Source organism: Plecotus auritus (genome assembly GCF_963455305.1).
Source record: "Plecotus auritus genome assembly, chromosome: 10".
Taxonomy (NCBI): Eukaryota; Metazoa; Chordata; class Mammalia; order Chiroptera; family Vespertilionidae; genus Plecotus; species Plecotus auritus.
The window spans coordinates 42,350,723-42,377,549 of record NC_137785.1 but is presented as its reverse complement, the minus strand read 5'-3'; the positions used below and the strand labels follow the sequence as shown (position 1 = coordinate 42,377,549).

General features: G+C 48.2%; 1 protein-coding gene across 1 annotated transcript in view; it reads right to left on the bottom strand.

Moving 5' to 3' along the window:
- The window catches only part of FA2H (fatty acid 2-hydroxylase), a 42,847-nt gene extending 19,595 nt beyond the window's left edge, over positions 1–23,252 (bottom strand). Inside the window, exons 1-2 of the mRNA XM_080644384.1 lie at positions 22,908–23,252; positions 283–375 (exon numbers count right to left, since the gene is read on the bottom strand). Of these exons, the coding sequence (XP_080500510.1) occupies positions 283–375; positions 22,908–23,177 (363 nt within the window). The 5' untranslated portion in view covers positions 23,178–23,252. The remainder of the gene's footprint in view (positions 1–282; positions 376–22,907) is intronic.
- Positions 23,253–26,827: the final 3,575 nt, after the last annotated feature.

Genomic DNA, 26,827 nt, shown 5'->3' with positions numbered 1-26,827 from the left:
CCCTGCACTGAGCCCTTCTCGGTGTCAGGGGTCCACGGGGACCCTCCCATGGGTGCTTGGGTTTGGCTCTGTACAAACCTCCTTGTGCACAGTCCTCCTGCACCCATCACAGCCTTGGTCACGCGTGCTATCCAGGTGATGCTTGTACGCAGTGGGCATCTGCTTCCCAACCTCACCTTTCTGGGCAAACGTCACAAATAACTACAGCCTTTGGCTCCACACACCCTCTCCTCAGCCATGGGAGCCCCCGATCATCATTCCACCCCGTCTTGTGCCAGTTACCTTGTCCCAATCTACCACTTTGAGCTTTGGCTCCATTGCTGGGTCTGTCTTCTGAGTGTCCGCAGAGACTGCAGCCCCGTTCTCCATGTAACCCTGGAGAGAGGAGGGATGCAGTGATTACTCACAGTGGGTGAGGGCAGAGAGCTCAGCTGCCCCACGTTCAGGCAGCCAGGAGTGGTGAGAGCCTATGGTGGGGCAGGGTGGACGGAGATCAAGGATATTGAGGACATTTTGAACACAGGTAGACAATGATGTGCATGGTATTATTCTCTGCATGTTTCTTCTCCTTTAAAAAATAATTTCTGCAAAAACAAGAGGCAGAAAGATCCAAGGGTGGAGGGTGGATGGGTGGGTGGGGGAGCAGAAGCAGAGAGACTGTAGGAAAATGAGCTATTAGTGGGAGTGTTCTGGGCAAGGAGGTCCCTGCCAGCCTCCCTCCTGGTCTGTGGCAGGTGTCAGGCAGAGGGAGTCACAGGAAGTCACCTGGCGGGCTCACTGTGCCACGCCCAATGACTACCCTCCCTGGTAATTCCACAGAGCCCATAGGTCACAGGCTGGGCCAGCTAGGTCCATGTGTCCACAAGAAAGAGAGGCAGCAGAGAGCGAGGGAGACGGTCCCTCCAGGAACTCCCATGTGTGGGTCAGTAGCCACACACGGTGAAACTGGCAGAGGAGTGCCCAAATGGGCTCAAGGTTAAATCACAGCGGCAAAAAGGCAAAGTCAGAAGGAAATAGAATGCGCTAGGAAAATCACATGGTCCCAGCTGGCCCTGATGTCACCGGGTGAGGCTGGTGAGGGCAGTCTGGCACGTAGCTAAAACTCATGCTTCTTCGAGGGAAGGGTGGGGAGACCATTTCCGGGGGCCTGCCCTCTGAATCCCTGTGACTGAAGGACACCGTGATGCTGGTGGCCACAGACGAGGCCTTGGAATCTGGATATCGGCAAGAACCCAAGAAGACTGTCTGAGCAGCCAGTTGGGGTGTCTATTGTCACGATTCTTACATTTTTGCTTCCAGATGAACCAAGAGAACCTGATGGTGACAGTGATACTGGCATTTTCTGGGAAAACTCATCAGTAACCAACATAAAGGCAGCTTGCATGGTCTTGCCTTGGTCTGATATTATTTTTATTTTTAATCCTCACCTGAGAATATTTGTTTTCATTGCTTTTCAGAGAGAGAGAGAGAGAGAGAGAGAGAACATCAATGTGAGAAAGACACATCGACTGGTTGCCTCCTGAACATGCCCTAATCAGGGGCAGGAAGCAAACCTGCAACCCAGGCACGTGCCCTTGACCAGGAATCAAAGCGAGACCCTTCAGTTCTTGGGATGACGCTCTAACCACTTTGCAACACTGGCCAAGGCTATCTCAGTATTTTTAGTCTGTGTCACCATGCTAATACCTGTATTCTTTAAAAAAAGCATCTCTGATGATCTCTTAAGGACTAAGAAGAGTGAACTTTATAGCATATCATACAATGAAACTCCCTACGTACCCAAAATAAATGTCATATAATAATCTTGCCACTTCTAATTCTGTTCCACCCTCAAAATACCCTAGTGTGCCCCCAATCACTGAGTTCTTGGTTCTCCTTCCCTCCTGAATAGTTATTTTCCCCTTTCTTAAGTTGGGTGATCCAATCCTTCTGTGCCCACAACCCCACTTACTGCAACTCCACCATCTCTCTCAACAAGACAAAAGGCTCACTTTGGGGCCTGCAGGGAAGGGGATCTCACGTGCCTTATCTTTTCATGGTTTTGTCTGTGCTACATTTTCGACACACCCCTGAGTGGCAGACACAGAGCTGTTTGGGGTACATCCACCTAAACAATCCCTGGAAGCAGCAGAAAAGGTGGTCGCCTCTGGCACGGGGCAGAGCACCCATCCATGCAGCCCAGTCATCTGCTCCCTCCAGTCTGGACTGTTTTCTGAGAGCACCAGTCCTTGGCTCAGCTGGCAGCCTCGGGTTTCCAGGGACCACTCCTGGTTCTTTTCCTCTAGGACCACACACGCGCTTTCTTCTTCATCTGCAGGATTGTACATATTTGCGGGCAGCCGGGACCCCCACCCTCTGCCATCTGTTTTTCTCCAAGACCCTGTTAGGACATAACAGGGTCTCTAAGCATAGTGGGTGGTCCACATTCCTCTTCCAAAGCGGGTGTGATGGGACTAGTGCTAGATGGGCATTTCAGGTCATGGGAACTGAGCTCCCATTGGCCCTCTGGCAGCCACACCACATGGCTCATTCTCTTAGCCTATGGCCAGCTGAAGCTTATTTCATGGACGGCTGCTGCTGGCGTGCTGTGGAGAGCGGTGTGCCCTAGGAGGGCCCGCTCCCTGGAGGGCCACAAAAGATGTGCGAGGAAGATTGGGACACCCAGATGGTGATGAACAGGAAGCAGTGGGCCCTGGGAAGCAGAGAAAGCCTGAGAAATGGGATCAGCAAGGGGCAGGGGTGGGGGGGTTGCAGGGACAGGAAGCCCAGCTCCCCGTCAGCCTCCTCTATGTAAAGTCTTTGCTCTGCATTTCCAAACGCCTCTCCTGTTAAGCCTTTGGGATTAATCGCAACGTTTCCCTCTAGCCAGCAGCAAAGATTTTCCACTTTCTAAACATGCCTTGCATTTTCCTTCTCAAATGTCACCCTGTCCAGGATGATGACAGCAGTTTGGGGCACATCCCAAATATTCACGGATGCTTACTCCGTGCCTAGCCCTTTAATCTTCAGAACAACTGTCTGAAGGAGGCAAGATTATTATCCTTGAGAGACGAGGAGACCTACGCCTGGGGCAGTGCCATAGCTAGTGGGAGGTTAGACTCCAGAATATTCTCTCGACCACTGTGCGCTTCTTCCCTAACCTAGCTAGCCAGACACTTCTCTTTATTTTCCAACTTTCAGAAAACCATACTTTCTGTGTGTCTCATGGCAACAGTTGGCGTTTATGATTTCCTGCCTCTTGTCGTCTTCGGACGTTTGGGTAGTTATCTTGTTTGTCCAATGGTGTTACAGGTTCCAATAGGATGGGAAACTACGGTGTCCTTTTCCCAGGCGCCTAGAAGGGGCTCCTGATGCTATGAAATGCTCTGTTCCTGTTTCCTGGGTGGACCATGTTTCAGTGCTAGACCTTTGCAAGATAGCCAGTGACTCCTGCCGTGCTGTGGGCTGGGCTGCTGGGGACTTAGCCCTGAAGCTCACAGGGCACGTGCTTCTTGGAAATAGAAAACAAATGGGTGGGCGTGTTTGCTTAGAGGAGAGTGGTGGCCCAGGATACTGAATACACCAGTCTTAGAACATCCCTCTGGGCTGGAGAGGCCAGTGTCCAGGAACAAGGAACAAAATTCCAGTAATTTGGGCCACATATTCTCAGTGCCCTTTGGCCGAGTACCCAGAATAGGCATGAGCAGGACGAAAAGTACATTAGACTGATACGCGATTGCAGGCGTTTTATTTTGCCAAATAAAAATATTTCCTAATGACCATCAGCAGCATTTCATAAATGAAAGGAAATCTCACCCTGGCCAGTGTGGCTCATTGGTTGGAGTGTTGTCCTGTACAATGAAAAGTTGTGGGTTTTATTTCTGGTCAGGGCACATACCTAGGTTTTGGGTTCGATCCCTGGTTGAGGGGTGTACAGGAAGCAACCGGTCGATGTTCCTCTCTCTCTCTCAACATTAATGAAAAATGTCTTAGGGTAAGGATTAAAAAAAAAAAAAAAGGAAATTTTAATACCAAATAGGTAGGAAACACATGCTTTCATAGTAAAAGTCAATCTTTCCCAAGGAAGGGCAGTTGGCAACTCTACACTGACATTTAAAATATATATATATTCTGTTTAAAAATATTAATGTGAAAGAATTACACCCTAACATTTTCTTTTGTGACTATGAACTGTACATAATTGTTTATTTTTGGTTCCAGGTGGTTGGAGTCCTCTGGCGTTATCTTTCATCTCTAATCTATGGGTAACAGGAAGTAGAGCAAATGTTCACTTTGTTCCAATTGTAAGATTTGACTTTAAAAATTACTAAAAATCCAGTTTTGCAGAGAGATGTTGGCTAAAAAAATGGAAATACTTTTGAGGTTTTTTTCCTTCAACTGGAAAGTTTCCAGGTGACATGAGGGACGTGGAGGACGGGGAGCAGCTCGCAGGCTGCCATCCCCGGCACAGAGCAGTCAGGGATGCTCTCAAGGCAGTTGTCACTTTCTTTTTAAAAATCTTTTTTTTTTAAATATATGTTCATTTAATTCAGAAAGGAAGGGAGAGGGAGAGAGAGAGAGAGAAACATCAATGATGAGAGAGAATCATTAATCGGCTGCCTTCTGCACACCCCCATCTGGGGATCGAGCCTGAAACCTGGGCATGTGCCCTGCGTGGGAATCAAACCGTGACCTCCTGGTTCATAGGCTGACCACTGAGCCATGCCGACTGGACACCAATCCCCTGTTGATGAACACTTAGGCTGTTTCATTTCCCCTCTGTAATTAACCATGTGAAAGTAAACATTCTCACGCAAACATTTTTGGGTATTTGTGGACCAACACCATTGGGGCGCTGCCATCACAGACGATGAGGAACAGAGGGGAGGGAGAGAGGCAAGTAGGGGTCACTTTCTCCCGTCCTTCTCCTCCCTCCTTCTGCTGCCCTGGTTTAATCACAATTTAAAAGTCCTGGAGCCACCAGGCAGTAATGTCATGGGTGACAGGCTTTTGGCAAATAAGTCCCCAGGCTGACCATATAAACAAGGTGCTTTTTGGGTGGCCTCATGGGGACTACACCCCTCCCTGGCAGAAGCCCAGGTTGTTAGTCACAAGATTGCACACACCTCCAATGCAGGAGGAGACCTCAAGGAGAGCTAGAGCAAGCAGCACGCTGGCACTGCCAGTGGCAGAACTGCCCTCAAGTACCAGGAAGTGTCCTCGGACGCATCTTTAATTGACTGTTTTTCTCGAGTCTAGTCGTGAGCTTTCAAAAGGCCTAACCACCTTCCCACATGCACACGGCACAAAGACCCTCCTGAAGGTCTCCCATTCCCACTCAGGGCTGCTCCTCTCTGAACCTGGAGGTTGGGGCCGGGGGTCTCAGGGACCAAGTCCTCCTGGGAGTCGCAGGGTCCGGGCCACGCTTCCCAGACTTCTACACCCCAGTGTTTATTTTACAGCTGAGCCAGGCTCACCCTCGAATTCCACAAGCAAATACCATGCATGAATCAGACGTGTGTAAAGGTCATTCCTGGGAACCGGGGTACTACTCCAACTTTAAAAGACTTGGGGAGAAAGTTTCTTGGAAACTTCCACAATGCATTATTTAAAAGACTCTCCTGACCCTGGAAGCCAGCCACAGGGAGCTTTGAAAACCAAAAAGCATCAGAAAGCGAAGGCGACGTGTGCTCTTTTCCAGTATTTGAGAATCAATCCGGGTGATACCTTCAGATTAATAAGTCTCACATGGTAAGGGAAGTGAATAATTCTGTAGTCAGACACACTGGCTCGTCAGCTCAAGTGTTCATGGGTGTGGCTGCAGGTGGGGTGTCCAACCCACCTGTGTCAGGTGGCAGTTTTCTTAGAGGGTCCACATGAGGGACAGAAGCCTGTTCTGGGGCAAAAACAACAACAACAACAACAACAACACACACACACAAAAAAAAACACAAAAAAAAACACCCAACAGAGATGAAGACCCTCCTGGCCCTGACCCCCCCTGGTCCCTCCACTCTGGGAAGGAAGGCTGGGACTTGGCTAGGAGCCTTTGTGTGGTCTGGCCTGCGGCTGTTTGGGAGGATTGTGGTGAGTCTCGGAGGAGAGCGCTCAGGCTGAAAGCATCTTACACCGTTCCCTGGGAGTGTCTCCCAAGCTGGAATAGCAGCTCCATGAGGGTAGAGGCCCCGCTGTTAGTTCCCCAGTAGCTGCACAAGATCAGCACTCAAATACTTGCTGAATTATCATTAATGAGTAGATGGTGGCCTGTTTAACCTCTGGGGACCCAGGCCTGGAGAGGCCCCCAAAGTGTGGGCAGGACAGGCAGGAGACCTGCGGATGCCTGCATGTACCAGGAGAGAGGGAGGTTGGGAAGCAGGCACTGCCCGTTCTGCACTGAGAACCACTAGACATGCGGGGCCACGAGGTGGGCGCAGCGAGGAAGGCCTGTTGATCTCCTTAGGTACCCCACCCCCATCCCAGCCACAGCCCAAGCCACAGGGAGACAAGTCAGAGAGACAGGAACGCCAACTGTGGCTTCTCCCAGCACAATGCCAGCTCCTGGCTGGTCACGTGGTCTTATTTCCTCTCAGATCAGCCAAGCCACGGCTCTCCTCTCGTGGAGATGGCTCTGCTAACACCACCGCCCCTTCTCCTGGGCTCCATCCCCCGCACACCTCTCTCACACTGAGCTCAGCACCCTCAGACCCAAACTCAGAGCACCCAGGAGCTGTTCCCTGCCAGCTCCCTGAGGTCCAGCCAGTCCATGGAACATTCCTGTCACTCAGAGCCGCCTGAGTCAGGGGAAGAGTCCAAGGTCAGGGTCTAGTCCTAGACCCTGCAATTCAGGACAAAGCTTCCATCCAAGCTCCATTACCAACATGCTGCTTGGAACGAGAAGTCGCTTCTCTCTGGCAGGGGCACCCCAAGTTCCTGCTCTGTCCCTAGAGGTTGGGCAGGTGACACCAATGAGTGAGGCAGTTGGGGGTGGTGCCTATTATGGACCCATTTTGTTTGCATAATAAACATCTTACCTAATAATAGAGAAACATGTAAATTGACCGTACCTCCGCTACGCCTACAGCCAATCAGAGTGAGTATGCAAATTAACCCAACAAAGATGGAGGTTAATTTGCATACATACCTGGGTCCCAGGAACCTCCTCGGTACCCCGGTCACTCCCAGCTGGCGATTGGAGGGGCATGGGGGGGTGGCGGGGAAGGGGCCTAGCCTGTGATTGGAGGACTGGGGGTTCCCCCTTCCCAAGCCTAAAGCCTGGGGCGGAGGCTTTAGGCATGGGCAGGGGCCGAGCCTGGGATCGGAGGGAAGGGGAAAAAAATCAATGGAAACATATCCTCAGGTGAGGATAAAGAGAAAAATAAAGAAAGAAATGTCATATCCTATGAAAGACACATCTTGAAAATGCCTAAGGAAACTTGTCATTTTTTCATGGTGAAGGGACTAGAGTCCGTGTTGATGAAAACACCTTGGCAGTTGCAGCAGCGGGATGATGGGGCTGGCGCCTTCCCCTGATCAGCCCGGTCACCTCCCGCAAAGGGAGGCCAGACTGCGGCTTAGCTCCCAACAGGGAGCGGGCCTAAGCCATCAGTAGGACTTTCCCTGAGGGCTCCCAGTATGTGAGAGGGGGCAGGCTGGGCTGAGGGACCCCTCCCCACTGCACAAATTTCGTAGCACCGGGCCTCTAGTGTAGACATATCCTTCATCTCCATAAGGAAAGATGCTCACATTCATTTTCCTTAAAGCATGAGGCACCAAGAAATAAAAACCGGGCAAAACCATAAAGCACTTTTCTCTAGAGATGTTGGTACAGAGAAACAAAGATGGAATCCCAGACTACACAGACATGGGCCAGCCAGGCTGCAGGGTCATCTATACCAAGACGCTTGGGGGGTGGGGGGTGGGGGGGGGTGGGGGGTGGGGGGGGTGGGGGGGTGGGGTGACAGGCTGGTACCAGGGGGACCAGAGCCCCAGCAAAGTCCAATGAAGCGGGACCCGAGGCCTCCTCCTCCCTCCAGTCTAGCGGAGAGGATTGGCTTCAAGACAAGCAGGGGGTCAGGGAGCAGAAGTGGGTGGTGGCTGCCGGTTTTACTGGTTCTCATCGCCTTGGGGTGTCCGGAAAGGAGACAAAATCCATGCAGGGGAAGGAATCGCAGTGGAGACGCAGGCCATGCTCCAAAGAAGTTACCTCCAGGGTCTCACTTCCCAGTGTAGAGGCCTCCCCTCCAAATCCATCTGTGGAAGTCCTAACCCCGTACCTCATGCCGTGACCTCATTTGGAAATAGGGTCATTGCAGATGAAATTAGTTAGATGAGGTCATGAGGGTGGGCCCTAATCCAATGTGATTGGTGTCTGTATAAAAAGGGGAAATTTGGACACAGACACACAGAGAAGGCATGTGAAGATGAAGGCAGAGGTCGGGCGACGCAGCTACAAGCCAAGAAATGCCAAGGATTTCTAGCAGAGCAGCGGGGGTGTGGTGGGGGGGAGCACGGAGGCCTGGAAGAGATCCTGGTTCGAAGTCCAGAGGAACCAACCCTGTTCACACCTTCATCTCAGACTTCTCGCCTCCAGACGGTGACACACATTTCTGATGCCTAAGCTACCCAGTTTGGGGCTCTTTGTTCTGGCAGCCCTATAAGCGAACCCAGGCCTGACCCAGTCTCCCTGGGGATTAAGACAGGCCCGCAGAGGGAGAAGGAATTCAGCCAAGGGAGGCGCCCAGGGAGACGTGGAGACCAGATTCCCTCTCCTCGGATGCTGAGGGGTGTCAGAAACTGGGGCCTGCTCATCAGCACAGCCATCCTACCAGGCCCACAGTGGCAGCCCACACGGACAGCTCCTGAAGGGGAGCATCCAGTACCCCACTCCCCAGCCCACTGTCTCCTGTCCTGGAGCCAAGGTGGCCTTGCCCCCCTTCTGCAGGGCCTGAGAAGTCCCTCCGCAGTTTTCCCCATGTGTGTGGGAGGCAGGCTGAACTGGGGGGTCAGGCAAACCGCAGCCTTCTTTAGCCTCTTGGCCTACTTTGTACCCCCTGGCCCTAGCCATGTGGCTCCTGGGACAGAAGTGCCACCTCCCCGGTGAGTGTCATTACCACCCTGGCATCTCATTGATATCAACACAATTCTCCCCGAGAGACCGGCAGGAGGTGTTCCACAGATGGGGAAACTGAGGCACGGGGGACCAAGTCACTAATTCAAGGACTCTCAAATGATTGCTGGGAGAGCCAGACAGGAAGCGCCTTCCAGTGCTGTCCCTGCTGAGACTTCCTGCGCCCTCCGCCGCCCCCTCTGGAGGACCACCGGGTACTCCAAGCCCCGGCCTGGACTCTGCCTTAGACCCCAGCCCTCCTCCAGGGCCCACACCCTGTGTCCCCAGAGAGGGTTTGCTTGGAGGGTACATGAGGGGGAGAGAAAAGAGAAGAACAACAGAGAGCCTGCACTCTGCAAGGCAAACAAACAAGCGGACCACAGAGGCGGTGAAAGGAGGCAGTGTGCTGGGGGGCGGGGGCTGCGGGGGGCGGGGAAGCCAGCATAAAGGAATGTTGTTTGGGAAAGCCAGGGCTGGGCACCGAGGGATGGACAGATGGCCTTTTATGCCGAAGCCTGGGTTTGGCCTGAAAACCCCTTTTCTGAAATGAGATGGTGCCCCAGGCCCCGTGTCCAGCTGCCCGCAGCCCTTGGTGGCCCAGAGGAAGGTGGGGACTCTGGGTGTCCCGGACGCCTGGGTAGCACAGGACCTGGGCAGGTGGGAAGGAGCAGGAAGAGGATAGTACTGAAGCCATAGCTGCCCCTAGAATCTTCCTTGGCCAGAAGCCTGCGTGTAAAGCCCACCTCTGAGGCCCCCATGGAGCAGACTCCTCAGAGCTGGCTGTTTTCAGTAGCCAGAAATGTGGGGTTAAATGAAGATAGCAGGAGCTGCTTGCTTCCGTTTCCAATAAGCCGCCCTCTGCCTGATGAGGGCCAAATCAGAAGCCAGGCCCAGCCAGGTCCTGTGGCCTATCCTATCCTTAAAACATTTTAAATAAACCCTGTGGGCAAAACAAAACAAAACAAAACAAAAAGACGAAAACCATACGCAGCAACTGACAAGCCACAGAGTCCCCAAAGCACAGCCACTCCTCGCCTGCCCACCGTCGCTGAAGGGGGCTAGCTCTGCCAGCCACCATCCCAGTACTCACGGGAGGAAGAAGAACGGCAAAGAGAAAATGGGCAGCACACTTGTGCCCAAGGCGTGACCAACTTCTCCCACTCAGAAGATGCGGGAGCAGGACGGGACAAGACGGTCGGTCCCAGCCTCCTGGGGCCCTGACTCCGGTTTGCCTTGGTGCCTTGGAACTGACGTTGCTTCGACTCATGAAATGAGTCCCCCTGGATGACATCACCAGCAACCTTGTCACCGGAAGTAGAAGCCAGTAGAGGTGGGAGATCCCGGACATCAGAAAAGGGGGCCGGTGGATTGAAAATACAACATTATTACTCAAAACTCGCCAGAGTGCGCCCACACGGTGATTCTCTCTCAGATCCTGCCATGGACTGGCCATCTGCATCCACACAGATCCTTTCCTCTCCATCCTCTAACCTCACATGAGGGCACCATTTCCAGGAGGCCACCAAGGGCCAAGGGGACACATGGTTTTTTCCCAATGAATGCCTGACTCTGGGATTTGGAGCAGCCTGAGGGGTCAATCCCATCTGGGAGCCCTGGGTTGGGGCGTAACCTGGGCTTGGTCTGGTGGACAAGGGGAGCTCTCTGGGGCTCACCTCCTGGGTCCTACCTTACAGTCCCACCTGGCAATACAGTGGTAGGAGGGGTGGGACCAGAGTTTCAATTCTGATGAGCAGCACCCGCAGCATGCAGGAAACGAGTTCCTTGGGATTGATCCTTTTGTAGAGCTGATGGGGCATTTCTAGATGGTGGTCTCTCAGGACTTAGACCTCAAGGCACCATAGCTAGGCTTATGGAATGTGCTATCCACAGGAAAATACACTTAAGCCACCTAAAATAGACTGTCTCTTCCCTGACCCAACCTTCATAATAAAACAAATTTCAGATCGATCATGTAACACTCCAATTTGGAAGAATTACCCTCAAAATACTGTATTTTGCTGTTCTTTAAAGGAAAAACAAGACCATTGATTTACAAATGACCTCATATGCCACTATTCCAGTATTCCTAAATTTTCCTTTTATACTCTAATAACTTAAAAAAGAAAAATAATTGTTGTCATCATTGTTTATAAACTGGCAAATGACTATGAAGTCAAAAACAATATAAGTCATTAGACAATAATAACGAAAACAATAATAACAATAAAGATAACCTGTCCTACACCTACTAATTCTTTGTACTTATTCAGAAATATGGATTCAATCAATCCCCCTCCCCCTACCAAGACATGGAATTTTCTCCCATTAATAGTTGAGGATGGAGCCCTGGCTGGGTGGCTCAGTTGGTTGGAGTGTCACCTGTACAAAATGTGGCAGGGTTGATTCCCAGTCAGGGCACATACCTAGGTTGTGGGTTCAATCCCCAGTCGAGGCATGTACGGGAGGCAATTGATCAAGGTTTCTCTCTCACATTGATGTTTCTTTCTCTCTCTCTTCCTCTCTCTCTGTCTGTCTGTCTCTTTCTCTATCAAAGCAATAAAAATTTAAAAATCATCAGGTGAGGATTGAAAAAAATAGTTGGGGCTGTTTCTGCTCATAGTGGTTGACTGGCTGGTCTCAGTAGCATGGTTAGTTCTAGAAGACAAGATGGCTGGACTCTAAGCCTGTGCCTTTTTTCCCACTCTTATTTAACCTGACAAACTTCCAAATCCATTGCACATTTCTTAAACTAGCCAAGTTTACACAGTTAGCCCTAAAACTGGTGTCTCCTGTTAGCTATTGCCAAGAGCAGGGGTTGGGAATGTCCGGCCCGTGGGCCTTATCATTTGGTCTGGCCCTGCCAAGGCAACTGCAGGCGGGACTCAAAATTCTATAAATCTAGGAGCTTTTTTTCATAGCAACATAAATTTATATTAAGTGAATTATATTAAGCGAATGATGTTATAAATATCCAAATGGTCCTTGGCAGAACAAAGGTTCCCCACCCCTGGCCTATTCGCATGTTTGATCCTCATTAAACCCCATGTTTATATTTGTCACTATAATAAGCATCAGCTCCAGGGGATGAAGTCCTTGAACAAACCCAGGGCAAGTGTCCTTCTGGGTGGTCAGAGCCTCTCTGACATGGCCACAGGTCAGGGTCATCACTGAGCACACAATCGGGTGTGGTCAAGCAGAGAGGAAAAGAAGGAGCCATTGTGAATGACATGAATGACGCAGGGACACCAACCTCAGGGACCAGAGCCACCCAGTGAGGATGCCGTTAGCCCAGAGAGAGATGCTTTGGGACTCTGGGCCACAGCTCTAGACCATCACGGTGCAACAGAACTCTCTGCAATGGTGGGCATGTTCTTATATGTGCTGCCCAATAGAGTAGTCACTCGCCACGTGTGTCTACCGAGCACTTGGAATGTGGCTAGTATGACTGAGGAACTGAACTTTATTTAACCTTAATTAAATTTAAATAGCTGCATGTTTCTAGTTATCTGAATAGAGAGAGGCTACCATATTGGAAAGCATAGCTCTGGACTCATACATTCAACCACTATTTGAAATCTCTACCTGGGTGTTTCCTTGTATCTCAAACCCAAAGTGGCCGCAGCGAACTATGCCCCATTCCAAACCTGGACTCCCAACCCAGTATTCCTCATGTCCATAAATCAGGTTGCTCAGGTCAAAACCCTGGCATCCCAGTCAATATCTCTTTCCCTCACTCCCAACATTTAATCCATCGGCAAGTTGGTTCTACCTCCAAGACATTTCCAACTTCAATCCACTTCTTTCCAGCCCTATGGCCACACGTCCAGGCTACCTCCTACCTAGACAAGAGTAATGGCCTCTTAGTTCTCTTCCTACTTCCACCCTTGACCCCCTTCAATGTACCCTCCACATGGCAGCCAGGATGAACTAAAAATGTAGATTAACTTTGCCAGCCTTCCCCTTAAAATCCTCCAACCCATCCTCAGAATAAAATCCAAACCCCCTGCAATGACCCAGGAGCCCTACTGAGGCAGGGCTCCTGCTTACCCCCACACTTCATCCATGCCATGCTCCCCTAACTCACACCCTCCAATAATACCAGAGCTTCCTTTGGGATTCCTGATGCCATATCCAGAGCCTTTGCATTTGCGGTTCCCTCTAACTGGAATGTTTTTTACCCAGTTCTTATGATAGCTCTTTTCATCCATTAGATTAAGCCACTCTGTCACAGCCCCCTGTTCATATGATTTATTCTGTTATACATAATATATGCACACAGACTACATATATGTATATACACCACCTGCAGTTGTCCCATCTGTCTCCCTCTCTCTGCTGACAGGTGTGCTCCATGAGAGCAGTGACCAATTGTCACTTTATCCCCAGCACCAACAGCAGTTTGGGCATGAAGAGGCATCCACTATGTTTGCGGCTGAATAGAGAGAGGAACAGTGGGGAGAAGGTGGCAGCCCTGCACGCCCCTGGCACCACTTGGGTCTCTGCCAGCCTCGTCGTTGGAGACTGTCTGTCCCTGACCAGGGTGAGTGTCCCCAGGGCTGCATTTATCCAGGTGAAGATGGAATGAGGGCAGCAGGTCGATGCAGACTCCGCCGGCCCAGGTTGGTGGACGGGGCAACTCTGAGGAACTGGGATGTCACCACTGCGTCCAAGAGGGTCTGAACACATGGATGTTCTGAAAACATCCATCCTTACCATCTAACAGGAGTCTACCTTTTCTGAGCAGGAGCTAGGGCTGAAGGGGCTTGTAATTGTCCTGTTTCAGTCTAAGCTACATGTTATGTTTTACAGATCTCACCGTAGCCACACAAAACGCTGCAGAAGGAAACCAAGACTTGGAAGAGGTTAAATGACTCACGCAAGGTCACACAGCCAATGAGACAGAGCTAGACCCAGAGCACTGTCTTGGCTGCAGGTCCCAGGCTCCTCCTCTCGCAGGTGTGAGGGAGGGGGGCGGGGGGCTACCTGTTCAGTGCCCATGGCACACTTGCTCTGCCCCCAAGCCCCACACTGGGACTCTGATCTTTAGAAATCCCGAGAGACCTGATCACCGAGCCACTTTTGGTGCCTCCAGTTTTCCATCTCAGTTTCCCTCTGCCCTTAGCTTCTAGAACAATGGATCGTAAACTCCGTGGGCTGCTGAGTCCCACAGAGTGCTTGTTAAAAATACAGATTCCTGGGATCTTGCTTCCAGAGATTCTGATCTTATCGGTTTGGGGAGATTCCCAAGAATCTATTTATACATATATAATATATAAATCCTTATTCTAATTCATTCCTCAATTTAGTTATATGTGTTTTTTCCCACTCAAATGAAACATCAAATGTTTCACACCGTCTTCAATATTGGAGTCTATGCGGCTATTAGAGTCGTTATTTTGAAACATAACACAGCTCTCCAGGGCACCTTCGTGAAGCTGGAGGCAGCAACTGAAGTGCTATATCTATAAGCCAAGGATTGCTGGCCCTGTTAAAGGAACAGATTCTCCCTCAGAGCCCCCAGGAGCAACCAACCCTACTGTCAGCTTGAGTCCAGACTTCTAGACTCTAGACCTGTGAGAGAACAGAGTTCTGTTGCTTTAAGCCACCCAGCTCCTGGTACTTGGTTACAGCTGCTCTAGGAAACAAATCAGTATCACAGGAAATGTGATGCCTTGTTGCACATACCCATTCACAGTGCGGTGGCTTTGCTTTACTTTACTTGTCCACTCATCCTTTGAGAACATATCTGTGAGTGATGTCCACAATGTAACGACGTGGTATTCTTGCCCACATTTTATTATGAAAAAGTTTAAACATACAGTCAAGCTGAAAGAATCTCGCCTTGAATACCTGTATCCCCAATATCACATTCTAACATTCACATTTTCCTACTTTTTAAAAGAAATCTTTAAAGATTTGTGTATACCAACATCTAACTCTAGTAGTCATGAGGTCATATCCTTAAGAGTGATTACTAATATGTATTAAATGTGTTTGCTTTCATTTAAAAAAATGGGTGTAATTTTCATATCATAAAAATTACAGTCTTCATGGGTGGAGGGGGTTTGGGAGTGGATCTGGGCATCGAGGGGATAATGGTGATGAGGGAGAAAATTACTAGTCTTAAGTGTATATAGTTTGATAGGTTTTGACAATTATAAGCTTCCTGATAGCCAATGTCCAAATCAAGATGTACAACATTTTCATCATGCCAGCAGGTCTCAAGAATCTGTTTTAATAAGCTGCTCATGCAATTACGATGAAAGGAAGTTGAGGGGATAAGTTTGCAGTTCCCTTGGCCAGAGGAGAAGTTTGAGATTTGCAGGGCTTTGCAAGAGAGGTGGCAGGTTCCCTGTTAGCAAACATGGCTGCTTCCTTGCTCTCTTAGCCTCCGGCTGTTCACACACACAGAGAACTTGACCTGCAGGCCCCTCCTCCAACCACAGGCTGTGGATACAGTGCAGGAAAGGCACACAGGACCCGCTGCATGCTGAGTGCCAGCGGCAAGGCTGCCTCCAGCTCCCTCTCACCCCTCCCCATTCCTGCATTCCCTGCTGAAATCCCTACCATTCCATGACCGCTTGGACACCCACTTCGGACCCTCCCATGAGCTTGCTGACTGGGGCCTGTCGCCTGCGTGGGCTTCCCTGAGCTGCTTCCTCCCTGATCCAACCACAGGACCACAGGGTCATGGCATGCGGGCAGCCTTAGCCCTGAAAGTCACTCTGTTTTTCCCCAAGGCTAGCAACATGGCCCAGAAATGACACCCAGCTCCTGTCGCGCCCTTTACTTTCTCTCATGGAGCAGATGGGAGCAGAATCCTGGCTGGAATGGAGCAGGAGAAAAACCTAATGGCCAAAACCTAATTTTTTTTTTTTTTTAAAGAGTATTTCATTGGGAAAGAATAGTCCAAAAATAGACCAAAATATATCTGTGAACGATTGATGTGTGAGAAAGTGTTTTGGGGTGTGTGTGTTTTTTAAATCAGTGGGAAAAATAGAACATTTCATAAATCTACTGGGATAACCAGTTGGTCATTTGGAAAACTATAAACCTAAAATAATATCTATTTTGTTCCCTATACAAAAAAAAATATATTATAGGTAGGCAAAACATTTAAGCAAAAACAAACTATAAAACGTTAAGCATAAAACTATTAGTATACTAAACTATTTTGTTTTTAATGTATAAAATTCTTAAAATAGAGGTGATCTTTCTAAGAATGATAAACTCGGTATCTTTTTCTACATGGAAAATTTAAAGGTTTAAATGGATGAAAAACATTAAAGAAGTCAAAAGATAAATGAAAACTGGAGGACAGATAGTGATACATATGATGGGGAAAAGGATATAAAAACATCCTTTATATATAAAGATTATAAATCAAGAAGCAAAAGACCCCCATGGCTTAATCTCATGCCTAAGATTCATCCCTAATGAGTATGCAATGGAGATTCACATTCCAGGATCTCCCAAAGCTACTGTTTTCTCATCTATTAAATGAGAGAACTGACATCTACCCCACCTACTTTAAGGGTTCAAAATAGAAATATATGGGAAAATACTTGTAAAATGTTAATGGCTATACAAACTTAGATGTGTTACTACTAGTTGTCTGGGGCTTATTGCTATCCAAGTGTTCTTGGATCTGAGTTCCTTAAGATTTGAGTTGCAAAGGACAGCAAAAATCACCTTCACATGCCACTGTTCATTCCTACTCAATTAAGTCCCCTCAGTCCACCTAGGGCTAGGCAAAGTGATGTTTGGGGCTGCTATCAATGCAACAAAATGCAAACGGACTGTAAAGTAAAACTGAAAATCAATGCAAAAATTCAGAAAATTTTATGAAGTCAGTGAGAGCGATAGAAAACTGTTTTACTCACAACTCCATTGCCAAATAAGGATCTGGCAAAGTTAAAACGGAAATACAGGCAATAACAAGGAAAGCCTTCAAAAGACAATGACCTATTTATCAAAGGATCAAGAGAGACCATTAGCCCTTAATTACTCTTGCTCATCTTCTTTTTTAAAATATTTTTTTTTTGATTTCAGAAAAGAAGGGAGAGGGAGAGAGAGAGATAGAAACATCAATGATGAGAGAGAATCATTAATTGGCTGCCTCCTGCACGCCCCCTATTGGGGATGGAGCCCACAACCGGGGCATGTGCCCTGACTAGGAATTGAACTGTGACCTCCTGGTTCATTAGGTAGACACTCAACCACTGAGCCATGCCAGCTGGATTACTCTTGCTAATCTTTATGATCAGGCTATGAATAGCCAATGAGAAGTTGAGAATGTCACATTATGCTTTATACAATTTTATCAGAAAAACCACACATATGCACAAAAACACTACTTGATTAATTATTTGCTCAACTTATGAATTGGCGTGCAATTGCAATCTGAATTTTGCTGCCACAGTAAAATAAACAAAAAAAGTTTTCGTTTCCTTTTTAAAGATAATTAATGTTCTTCTTCCGACCCCCTGCCCCATTTTCTATAACATTTTGGTCTTTATTTAAAGCAGATTCACTTTAAGTGACCTTTTACCTTGAGAGTCAAGGACTTTACTACTTAGGTTCAAGGAACAACTGAGTATTTTATGGCACCCTGTCTCCAACCTGCACAAGTCATTACGTGCGGCGCTCCAAAGGGTCTTGCCTGGAACAAGAGAAAGCAACCACTAAATCAAGTTGGACTGGCCTTTTCCCTGGTTTACAGTGATGGATACAGGATCATGGAAGCAGTATTTAATCAGCCCATTCCTCTGTGGCAGCCAGTCTCAAAGTTGGGCCTTGAATTGACTTTAAAATTTGAGGTCTTCCTTTAATCTTTGTGGATAAATGATGCCCGTTTCATAGACTTTATTACATAAGACTATTTATTAGTGACTAATAAATTAGTGACTAGGTTATTATGGACCATTAACATTCGGAATCTATACAACTAAACCTAGCCATTTTAGAGATCCCTACATTCTCTGATTCCATTTTCCAATGGGAAATCTGAGCATCATGAAATAATAAGCAATGTATACAAGTTAAACATTAATAAAACAACTTTTCCATTTTAAAATAAGGTTCTATTCTCCACAGAAAAATGTAGAGAACTAGAATTCTACTCCTTTTAAAATGAAGAGCAAGAGAAAGTAGTGATGGAGACTGAGTAGTAATGAGCAGGAGTATAGGTCGTGAGGTAGGTGGAATGATGCAGCCCTCCAAAGTCTGTGTCTCAATCCCTGGAACCTGGGAATATGTTGCCTTTTACATAGATAGCAAAAGAGACTTTGCAGGTGTGATTAAGTTAAGGACCTTGAGATGGAGAGATTACCCTGGATTATCTGGGTAGGCTCAGTGTACCCACAAAACTGAAAGATGGAGGCAGGATAGTCAGAGTCGGAGAGCAGAGGTCCGAGTGATGTGATTGCTGGCTGGGGCCATGAGCCAAGGAAAATGGGCAGCCTCTCAAAGCTGGAAAAGGCAAGAACACAGATTCTTCCCTAGAGTGTCCAGCAGGAAGGCTGCCCTGCCAACTCATTTTTGACTTCTGACCTCCAGAACTGTAAGACAATACATGTGGGTTAAGCCACTGAGTTTGTGGTAATTTGTTAGAGCACTAGTGCCGGCATAAAACCAAAAGGGTGTGGTGTCCAGGAGCCAAGTGAGGCAAGTGTATCAAGGAGTGACCACCACGCCAAGAGCTGCTGCCAGGCCAGGTGAGATAAGGTGAGAACTGACTACCAGGTTCAGTGAGGTGAAGATCCTGACGACCCTGCCCAGGGCACTTTCAGCACCAGAGTAGGTTTCAGAGGAACAGGGTGCTTGTTACCTGTTTGCCTAAATGAATGAAGACAGCATATGGACCAACGATGAGTGTGTGCCTTAAGAAAAATAAGTACAGAAAGGGAAGGTGATGGATGCTGCTCAGGTATCAGTTTGGGTTTTTTCCTTGGAATGTTCCCAAACATAACGACTCTTGGCTATTTCTGAAATTCCTGTTTGTTTCTTTTTATTTCCCTCAGAGAATCCTAATTTCTGATCTTCCCCCCCAATTTGGGTCTCAAAGCCTCCTTTTCACTGAATTCTGAGGTGACACCAGGCAGCACTCTGGAAGCCTGTGTTTACCTGGGTCCCTGGATGCTCTACCCGCAGGCCCGAGGCTCATCCTCCAGACAAGACTCGCCTGGCACTACAGCAGGCCAGAGCTTGGAAGTCCCTGGCAGGTACCAAAGAGTGGTGATTGCTGATTGGCCAGGCAGGCCCATTGAGAAGCCCTCTTATAGGTGAAGCAAATCTCAACCTCCTTCCATTAGCAGACTTCTCACGTCCTCGGTGCTCTACAGGTGGGGGCAGTTTGGCAAGTTCTCCAAGCATCATTTTTTGAAAACTGAATTCTCAGCTCAGACAAGCTTTCCAAGTTGGGCTGTGCTCAAGATGTTCTGGAGCCTGGGGTGGGGTGGGAAGAAGCTCTGCTCCATATTTTCCAAAGTATGATATATACTCCACTGATGGTGCCCAAGATGATTTTAGAGGGGTATGAGGACAAGCATTTCTTATTTTAATAGGTCAATATTTATTTTAAAGTGCTTGTAAAAATTGTGATTTCAATGGTGGTATTGCCTACAATGACTAAATGGTAAGCTAAAAGGTGAGTCTAGTTACTGATAAATGTTAAACAGAATAGTTCAAGTGGTATGCCAATTCAGAAAAAATGGGAACAGTGATTCATGGATGACTCAAATCTGGGATACAGTGCATATGGTCTTGGGAGGTTTGGACCTAAAGTTTTTTCCTTTCCTCTTTCTTTTTTTTTTAAATGCCAGTTTCAGCTCAATAAATGAACTTCATGACCCACTAACAACATGAGCTTCAGTTGGGAAAACACCCTACGGGCCCTTGAAAGCCAAGGTGAGAAGCGGGCCTTGCTTCCCTACTTAGTCATTGCTCTCTCACTTGCTCAAAGTGGGCAGCTTCGCTTTCTCAAGTCCAAGGTCAAGGCAACAGCAGACCTTGTCTCATCCCCACAGTATACTGGCTCAAACGAGTTTGACTTGTTTTGTGTGTGTGTGCCTTCGTGTGAGTGTGAACGTGTGTGTAAGTGTGTACACAGAGGGGTGTGGCAAAGTAGGGAACAGGGGAAACCAATGGGGCCAGGCCTTCTCCCTGGAGATTTCCTAGAGCTCCAGGAGGCTTCCCTCCAAAGACCCCTAGAGGGGCAGCAATCAGAAATGAGCCCCAAACAACAGAGTGGGTGCATGATACTCCCCTTCCCCATCAACATCCCTCTTGGTCCTCACATTACAGAAGCTGGGCTCTCATCTCCTGGTCCAGCAGAAGGAGAGAAGGGAGGTGGAGAAGGCAAGGAGGTTGCTAGAAGGGCTTAGCTAGACAGAAGAACAGAAATGTCTTGTCTCCACTCAGGCCTTGAGAAGAGGGCTTCTCCCGGAAAGATTTCTCCTCGAATTACCTCTCTCCCTCAATTTAAAGACAACCCTATACTAGTTTCTAGAATAGACATCTGTAACAGATGCTGACAGCAACTGGAGGATTGGGTGAGTTGGTCAAGTTTGGGCCACAGGTTTGTGTGTTGTTAGTTTTTAGATTCCTTCCCACATCCTCAGGTTGGGGCGGATGTACGGGTGCCTGCAACATGCTCACAGTGGGGCTTTTGAGGCAAGTGCAGGGGTAGGAAACAAATTTGGTCTCAATATTCTCTGAGTGCAACCCCTGAGGGTTGCAAAGCAAAGCAAAATCAAGTCAGCAGAGCTGGGAGGTGGAGCCGTCTAGGGCAGCTGGCCAGGAGTGATGCTCATGATGGTACAGGGAGGAGAAGCCACACCCTAAGGCGCCTGTTTGTAGACACAGTTACAACGTAGGGTGGCTCCCATGTGCCATCACAAGCCTAGAAGCCTCTAGTCTTCTGGTTCCAACCTCTCATTTCCTGCACTCAGGTTTAGTGATATCTATGGCTAAACCTTCTGCCCCTTCAGCATGACCTGGCACTAAACATCAACTTCCAAGATTAAATCGGGCTCCCACTGCAGAATGCCAACTCCTGGCACCGTACCTATGAAATCTCCCAAATTCAAACCCCCTCTCCCCTCAGTCACAGCCTCCACAGTGGCAGCTACCATTACCTCTCACCTTGGGCTATGTAGCAGCCCCTGCCTGGGCTCCCTCCATTTCTTCTGGCACCGCAGCCCCGGTGCTCTTCCAAAGATGCAAATCTGACCATGCCACACCCATGCTTGAATCCCTTCCCTTGTTTCTCATTGTTCTTAGAATCAAGTTCCAAATCCTGACCACAGCCTAGGAGAATGTGGCCCCAGCTGATCTCTGGCCTCCTTGCCCATCAGCTTTGGTCAGATTACTTTTATTTCTGTCCCTGGACTATGCCAAGGCCTTACTCTTCAGAGCCTTCACATGTGCTGTTCCCTCTGGCTGGAATGCTTCCCATCACACTTCACCTCTCAGTGTAAATGTCACTTTCTCAAGAAAGCTCTCCTTGAGCCCCGCCCCTCCAGATCCATTATCTGCTAGCATCGGATAATAAAATAATCACTGTGCAATTAGTACATCCCTCCCCCTCCTCATTAGCCTGGTAGCTCCACAAAGACTGGTATTGGTTTTACCCACTGGTGCCTCCCGAGTGCCTCACTCAGTGCTGCCAACTATTAAGGGATCAAGTGAGTGAGTGAATAGATGATTGAAGACTTAGGCAACATGGCTCAGTGAGGAGCCACCTGGAACAGTGAGAGGCAAGTCCTTTCATCCAAAGATCTAAAAGCACTTGCTAGGGCCATCTTGAAAGCAAGAGCTAGAAGGAGGGAACAACTATTGCTTTATGTCCAAGCATGGTGGTCCAAGCATGATGTCACTAGTCCTACAGCCAGGCCTGGAGAAGGCCCAGGGAATCAGCTTGACCTCTGGCCTGAGCCTGCCTGGAACCCTGGAATGGAGGCAGTATCAATTTTGGAATCAGATACACTTTTTGGAATCAGATACCTAGCTATTTGGCCTTGGATAAATTACAGAGCCACCTGAAGCCTCAGTTTCCACATCCTAAAATGGGAATAACAGAACCTTCCCCAGGCTCACTTAGAAGCTTAATTACCATCGCGAACCTGTACTGCACAGCAGCATGCAGCTCAAAGAGCTAATCCCTTCTCCCCAGCAAACTGGCTTAGCCCTTTCATTTCACCCTTTTGGACACCCAAACCAGTAGGCAAGACAAGGAATGAAGGGAAGTTTGAGGGGTGGGAGGACACAGTTCTGCCCTGACCTTTTCATCCACCCACAAGAGGCCTAGAGCAAGACTGGGGCAGCACCAGGGAATCCCAACTAACTGAGAAGGGTGGCTAATCTGTGCCTTTTAGGAGCAGAAATCGGGTGAGATGGGGAAGGGAGAACAGGTAAGCTTGGAAGCTATTATTCAAGCTGAAATAAAGAGCAGCTGCAAAAAGGGAGAGGCCAATAAAGTAACAGGAAGGAAAGACTGGGGCTGAGAAAAAGTGGTCCAAATTGTCAGATGGCAGAGGCTGCAGGAAGAACAAATAGGAAGGCGGGGGTAACTGGGTGGTGGGGAAGCAGCAGATAGAAGAGGGCCAGGGTTAGGGCTGGAGAGGAAGGGCAAACTCCTGGCGAGGAGGTCAGGGGCATTGACTTGCTTGCTGGAAAGAAGAGAGGAGACGCAGCGGTGAGGGCGGAGGTTGTCACCTTGAGTCCTCCTAGAGGGCAGGTGAACGGGGCTTGCGGGGAGTGGAGCGTTGGGGGAGGACGGTTTGGCGGGGGAGGGAATCTGTGACCCCGGGCCCCGCCGTACCTGAGGGTCTCCTTGCAGCTCGCCCACGTAGTACTGTTCGAGCCAGCGGCGAGCGTTGGCCGAGTGCCGGTGCGGAGGCCCGTCCAGGTCGTCGCTGACATCCTGGCCAGCCCGCGCCCGCAGCAGCTGCTCGCCCCCCGGGTGCTGCCGCAAGAAGCCGGTGAGGTCGTAGAGGCGAGCCCCGCAGCGGACCCAGCAAGCGCCGGCCGCCAGGCGCTGCTGGACCTCGGCGGGTGAGAAGGAGGCGGCGGGGGGCGGAGCGGGGACCATGGCGGGAGACCGGAGCTCGCAGCTCGAAGCCCGGGCGTCTGCTCGGCGGCCGCCCAGCGCGCCTCTAACATCCCCTGAGCCGCGGACGCCCTGACGGACCGGCCGCCACCGCACCTGCTCATTTGCATGCCGCGCTCCCATTGGCCATGCCGTGGGACACTGCCCCAGCCAGAGGGGCCCCTGTCCCCATTGGCCCGCAGGAAGCCTGGACCCGAGCGGGGAGGGCCTGGCGCTGCCGGCCGCCAGCCCCGTGGCCCTGCGCAGGTAGAGGGCGCGCCCGCCAGGTGTGTCCCATCGCAGGAGGAAAGCCAAGAGGGCGGCCATCTACAGACGGAGCAAGTCTTCCTGTCTCCGGTGACTGGACGGACATTCTCGGTGGCCGGATCGCCACTGGAATAACTTCTGCTGTTGCTCTCTGGGAGAAAATTGCAGTTTTCCATCCTCAGGCTCCAGGAGGGGGCGGGGAGGACGGAGCCAGGGCGAAAGCTAGAGTAAGGCGAGTGAGGCACTGGCATCCGGTGCAAAATTTATGAGGACGCCTCCACACTTAGTAATTACAATATATAACTTTTTAAAAGTCCTCACCCGAGGATATGTTTTTCACTGATTTTAGAGAGGGGGGACGGAAAGAGAGAGAGAGACAAAGAGAGACACACGCAGAGAGAAACATGGATTGGTTGCCTTCCGCATGCAGTCAAACCTGCATCCTAGCCATGTGCGCTGACGCTGACGGAGAATCCAAGGCAAGTGGTCAGTGCACAGGAGGAAGCTCCAACCAACTGAGCCACACCAGCCAGGGCAATATATAACATTTTAACGTAATATTTTAAAAAATCATTGTTGCACAACAATATGAATGTACTTAATGCCACTGGACTATAAATTCTAAAATGATTAAAATGGTAAATTTTATAATATGTATATTTTACCACAATAAAAATATATATTGTGAATAATTTCTTTAAAAAAAAAAAACATATTGGCAAACCACAGCCTGCAGGCTAGCTACCTGTTTCTGCAAATAAACTTTTATTGGATTTGGGACTAGGGAGGTGAGTGAGGCAGGATGGTGAAAGTGAAGGGTGAGATCTTGTCTTTAATATATCAAGTTTTGGGATTTTGTTCATTGTGATTTTTTGCACTAATTTTGAATTTTTAAAATCCTGCATTAAAATATTCTTTATCTTGATTACTGAACAGGGGGTGCGTTTGGCATGCCCTTGGGTTTTGTACCCAGAACTACTGCCTCACTTGCCTCTCACTCTGGCCTCACCCTTCAGGAGAGGACAGAGGATCCTGTCTCCATCACACGGCAAAATAGGGACCAAAAGGAGAAAAGCCCGCTGGTTATGCTAGATGGAAGGGAAAACGGGATGCTCTCCAGTTTTACTTATAAGAGGGAAGAAGTGCACACATCATTACTTGCCCAGCAATTGGAGATCTCTTTTGACCTCGTGATTTGTAATCAAAGGACCCTGGTACTGAGGCTGCCCCATCCAGCTGGCCTTAGTCTGTCAGGAAAAGGTATTTTCCGGGCCACCCTTGTTTATGCTCTCCTGGGGCCAGTGCTGTGGGGGATGCCTGGCCCAGATGCCTTGGGCCACATCAACAATGCCCAAAGTCAGGAGAGTTGTCTCTTCCTTCTCTCCCTTCCAGGCCTCTCCTGGCTCACCCTCAGGGAGTAGGCAAGCGTTGGGCTCAGTCTATGCATCTGATATGGAACTGCTTCCCAACAGGCCTGGAAGCCTTAGGTCAAATGGCAAATAGTCACCCTTACACCAATTCACACCTACTCTGTTCCAAATACCTTGCATGTGCAAAAGCAGCCAAACACACACCTGTAGGTGTCCTCGGGTTCTTCCTGCTGATAATATCTGTGGGACACCCCCATTTGGATTTCTCACCATTGCCTTAAACTCCCATTGTCTCAAGTCAACCAAGCAATTTAGCTATTGACTCAGGATTGTAATACATTTCTCGCTATAGGTCATTTCATATTTGATATTAAGATACAGTATAACCCGGCTGGCATGGCTCAGTGGTTGAGCATCATTTTATGAACCAGGAGGTTACAGTTTGATTCCCAGTCAGGGAACATGCCCAGATTGTGGGCTTGATCCCAGGTTGATGATTCTCTCTCATCACTGATATTTCTCTCTTGCTCTCGCTCTCTCTCTCTCTCGCTCTTCATCTCCCTTGCGCTCGAAAATCAATAAAAATATATGTATTTTTAAAAAGATACACTATGTAAAGGTGTATGCATAATAAATTAATGGCAATCTTGTTTATAGACTAGAAGCAACCCAAATATTCCTCATTAGGGAGGACTAAATAGTGTATTCAGACAGTTAAATACAATGTAGCCATTAGAAAGAATGAGGTCGATTTATGTGTATTGATAGGAAAAATCTCCAGGACATTGTAAATGGAAAACAATAAGAATGGTATGTATAGTGTGCAACAATTAAGCTGCTATTTTTAATGCTTTAACCCATATGAAGGAAAGTTCCTATAGCCTATATACCTAGGAATGCAGTTGTTGGGTCATAAGATATGCAAGTATCCCATTTACAAAAAAAATGTAAATCAACTTCTAAGTGGCTGTGCTATTTTACACCCCATGAAAGATGTATGAACATCCCTAACCCTACGTCTGGAAATGAGGCAAAGATACCCATTCTCATCACTTATATTTAACATTGTATCAGAGGTCCTACCAGTGATGCAAGGCAGAACAAAAGAAATGAAAGGCATACAGAGAAGAATCAAAGGCTTAAAATAGTCTCTACTTACAGATTATATGATTCTTTACATAGAAAAATCTCAAATAATTTGGAAGCAACTAGAACTAATAAGTGAATGTAGCAAGTTCACAGGATCCAAGGTCAAAATACAAAAACCAATTGTATTTTAATTACTAGCAGCAAACAATGGGAAATAAAATTTTTATTTTAAATATGTATTATATTGATTTGAGAGAAAGAGGAAGGGAGCAGGAGAGAGAGAGAGAGAGAGAAACATCAGTGTGAGAAAGAAACATTGATCAGCTGCCTCCCACAGGCAGGAGATCGAACCCTCAACCTGGGCATGTGCCCGGACCAGGAATCGAACCGGCGACCCTTCGGTGCATGGGATGACACTCAGCCAACTGAGCCGCACTGGCCAGGGCCAAGGAAATGACAAATTTTAAATTCCACTTATATAATGTCAAAGGCATAACATGTGAAAATAAATGTGAAACATCCAGGATGTCTAACTGAGAAATTAAAGAATATCTAAATAAATGGAGTTCATAGCTATATCAAGTTCCAAGGTCATGGATTAGATGACTCAATATTAAGACCTCAAATCTTCCAATTAATCTACAAATTCAACACAATCCCAATTATATACCACTAGGTTTGTTGAGAGTTTTTAAAGAAATTGATAAACTATTATGTAATTGAAATTTACTAAGAAAATAGAACTTAAATATTCTCACCAAAAAGAAAAGAAAAGAGATGAATGATTTCTAACATTTATATGGAAATATAAAGGACCTAGACTGTCCAAAGCAATATTGAGAAACAATAAAGTTGCAGGACTTATACTTCCTGACTTTACAAGTTAATACATAGAAAACTACATATTCAAGACAGTGTGGTACTCAC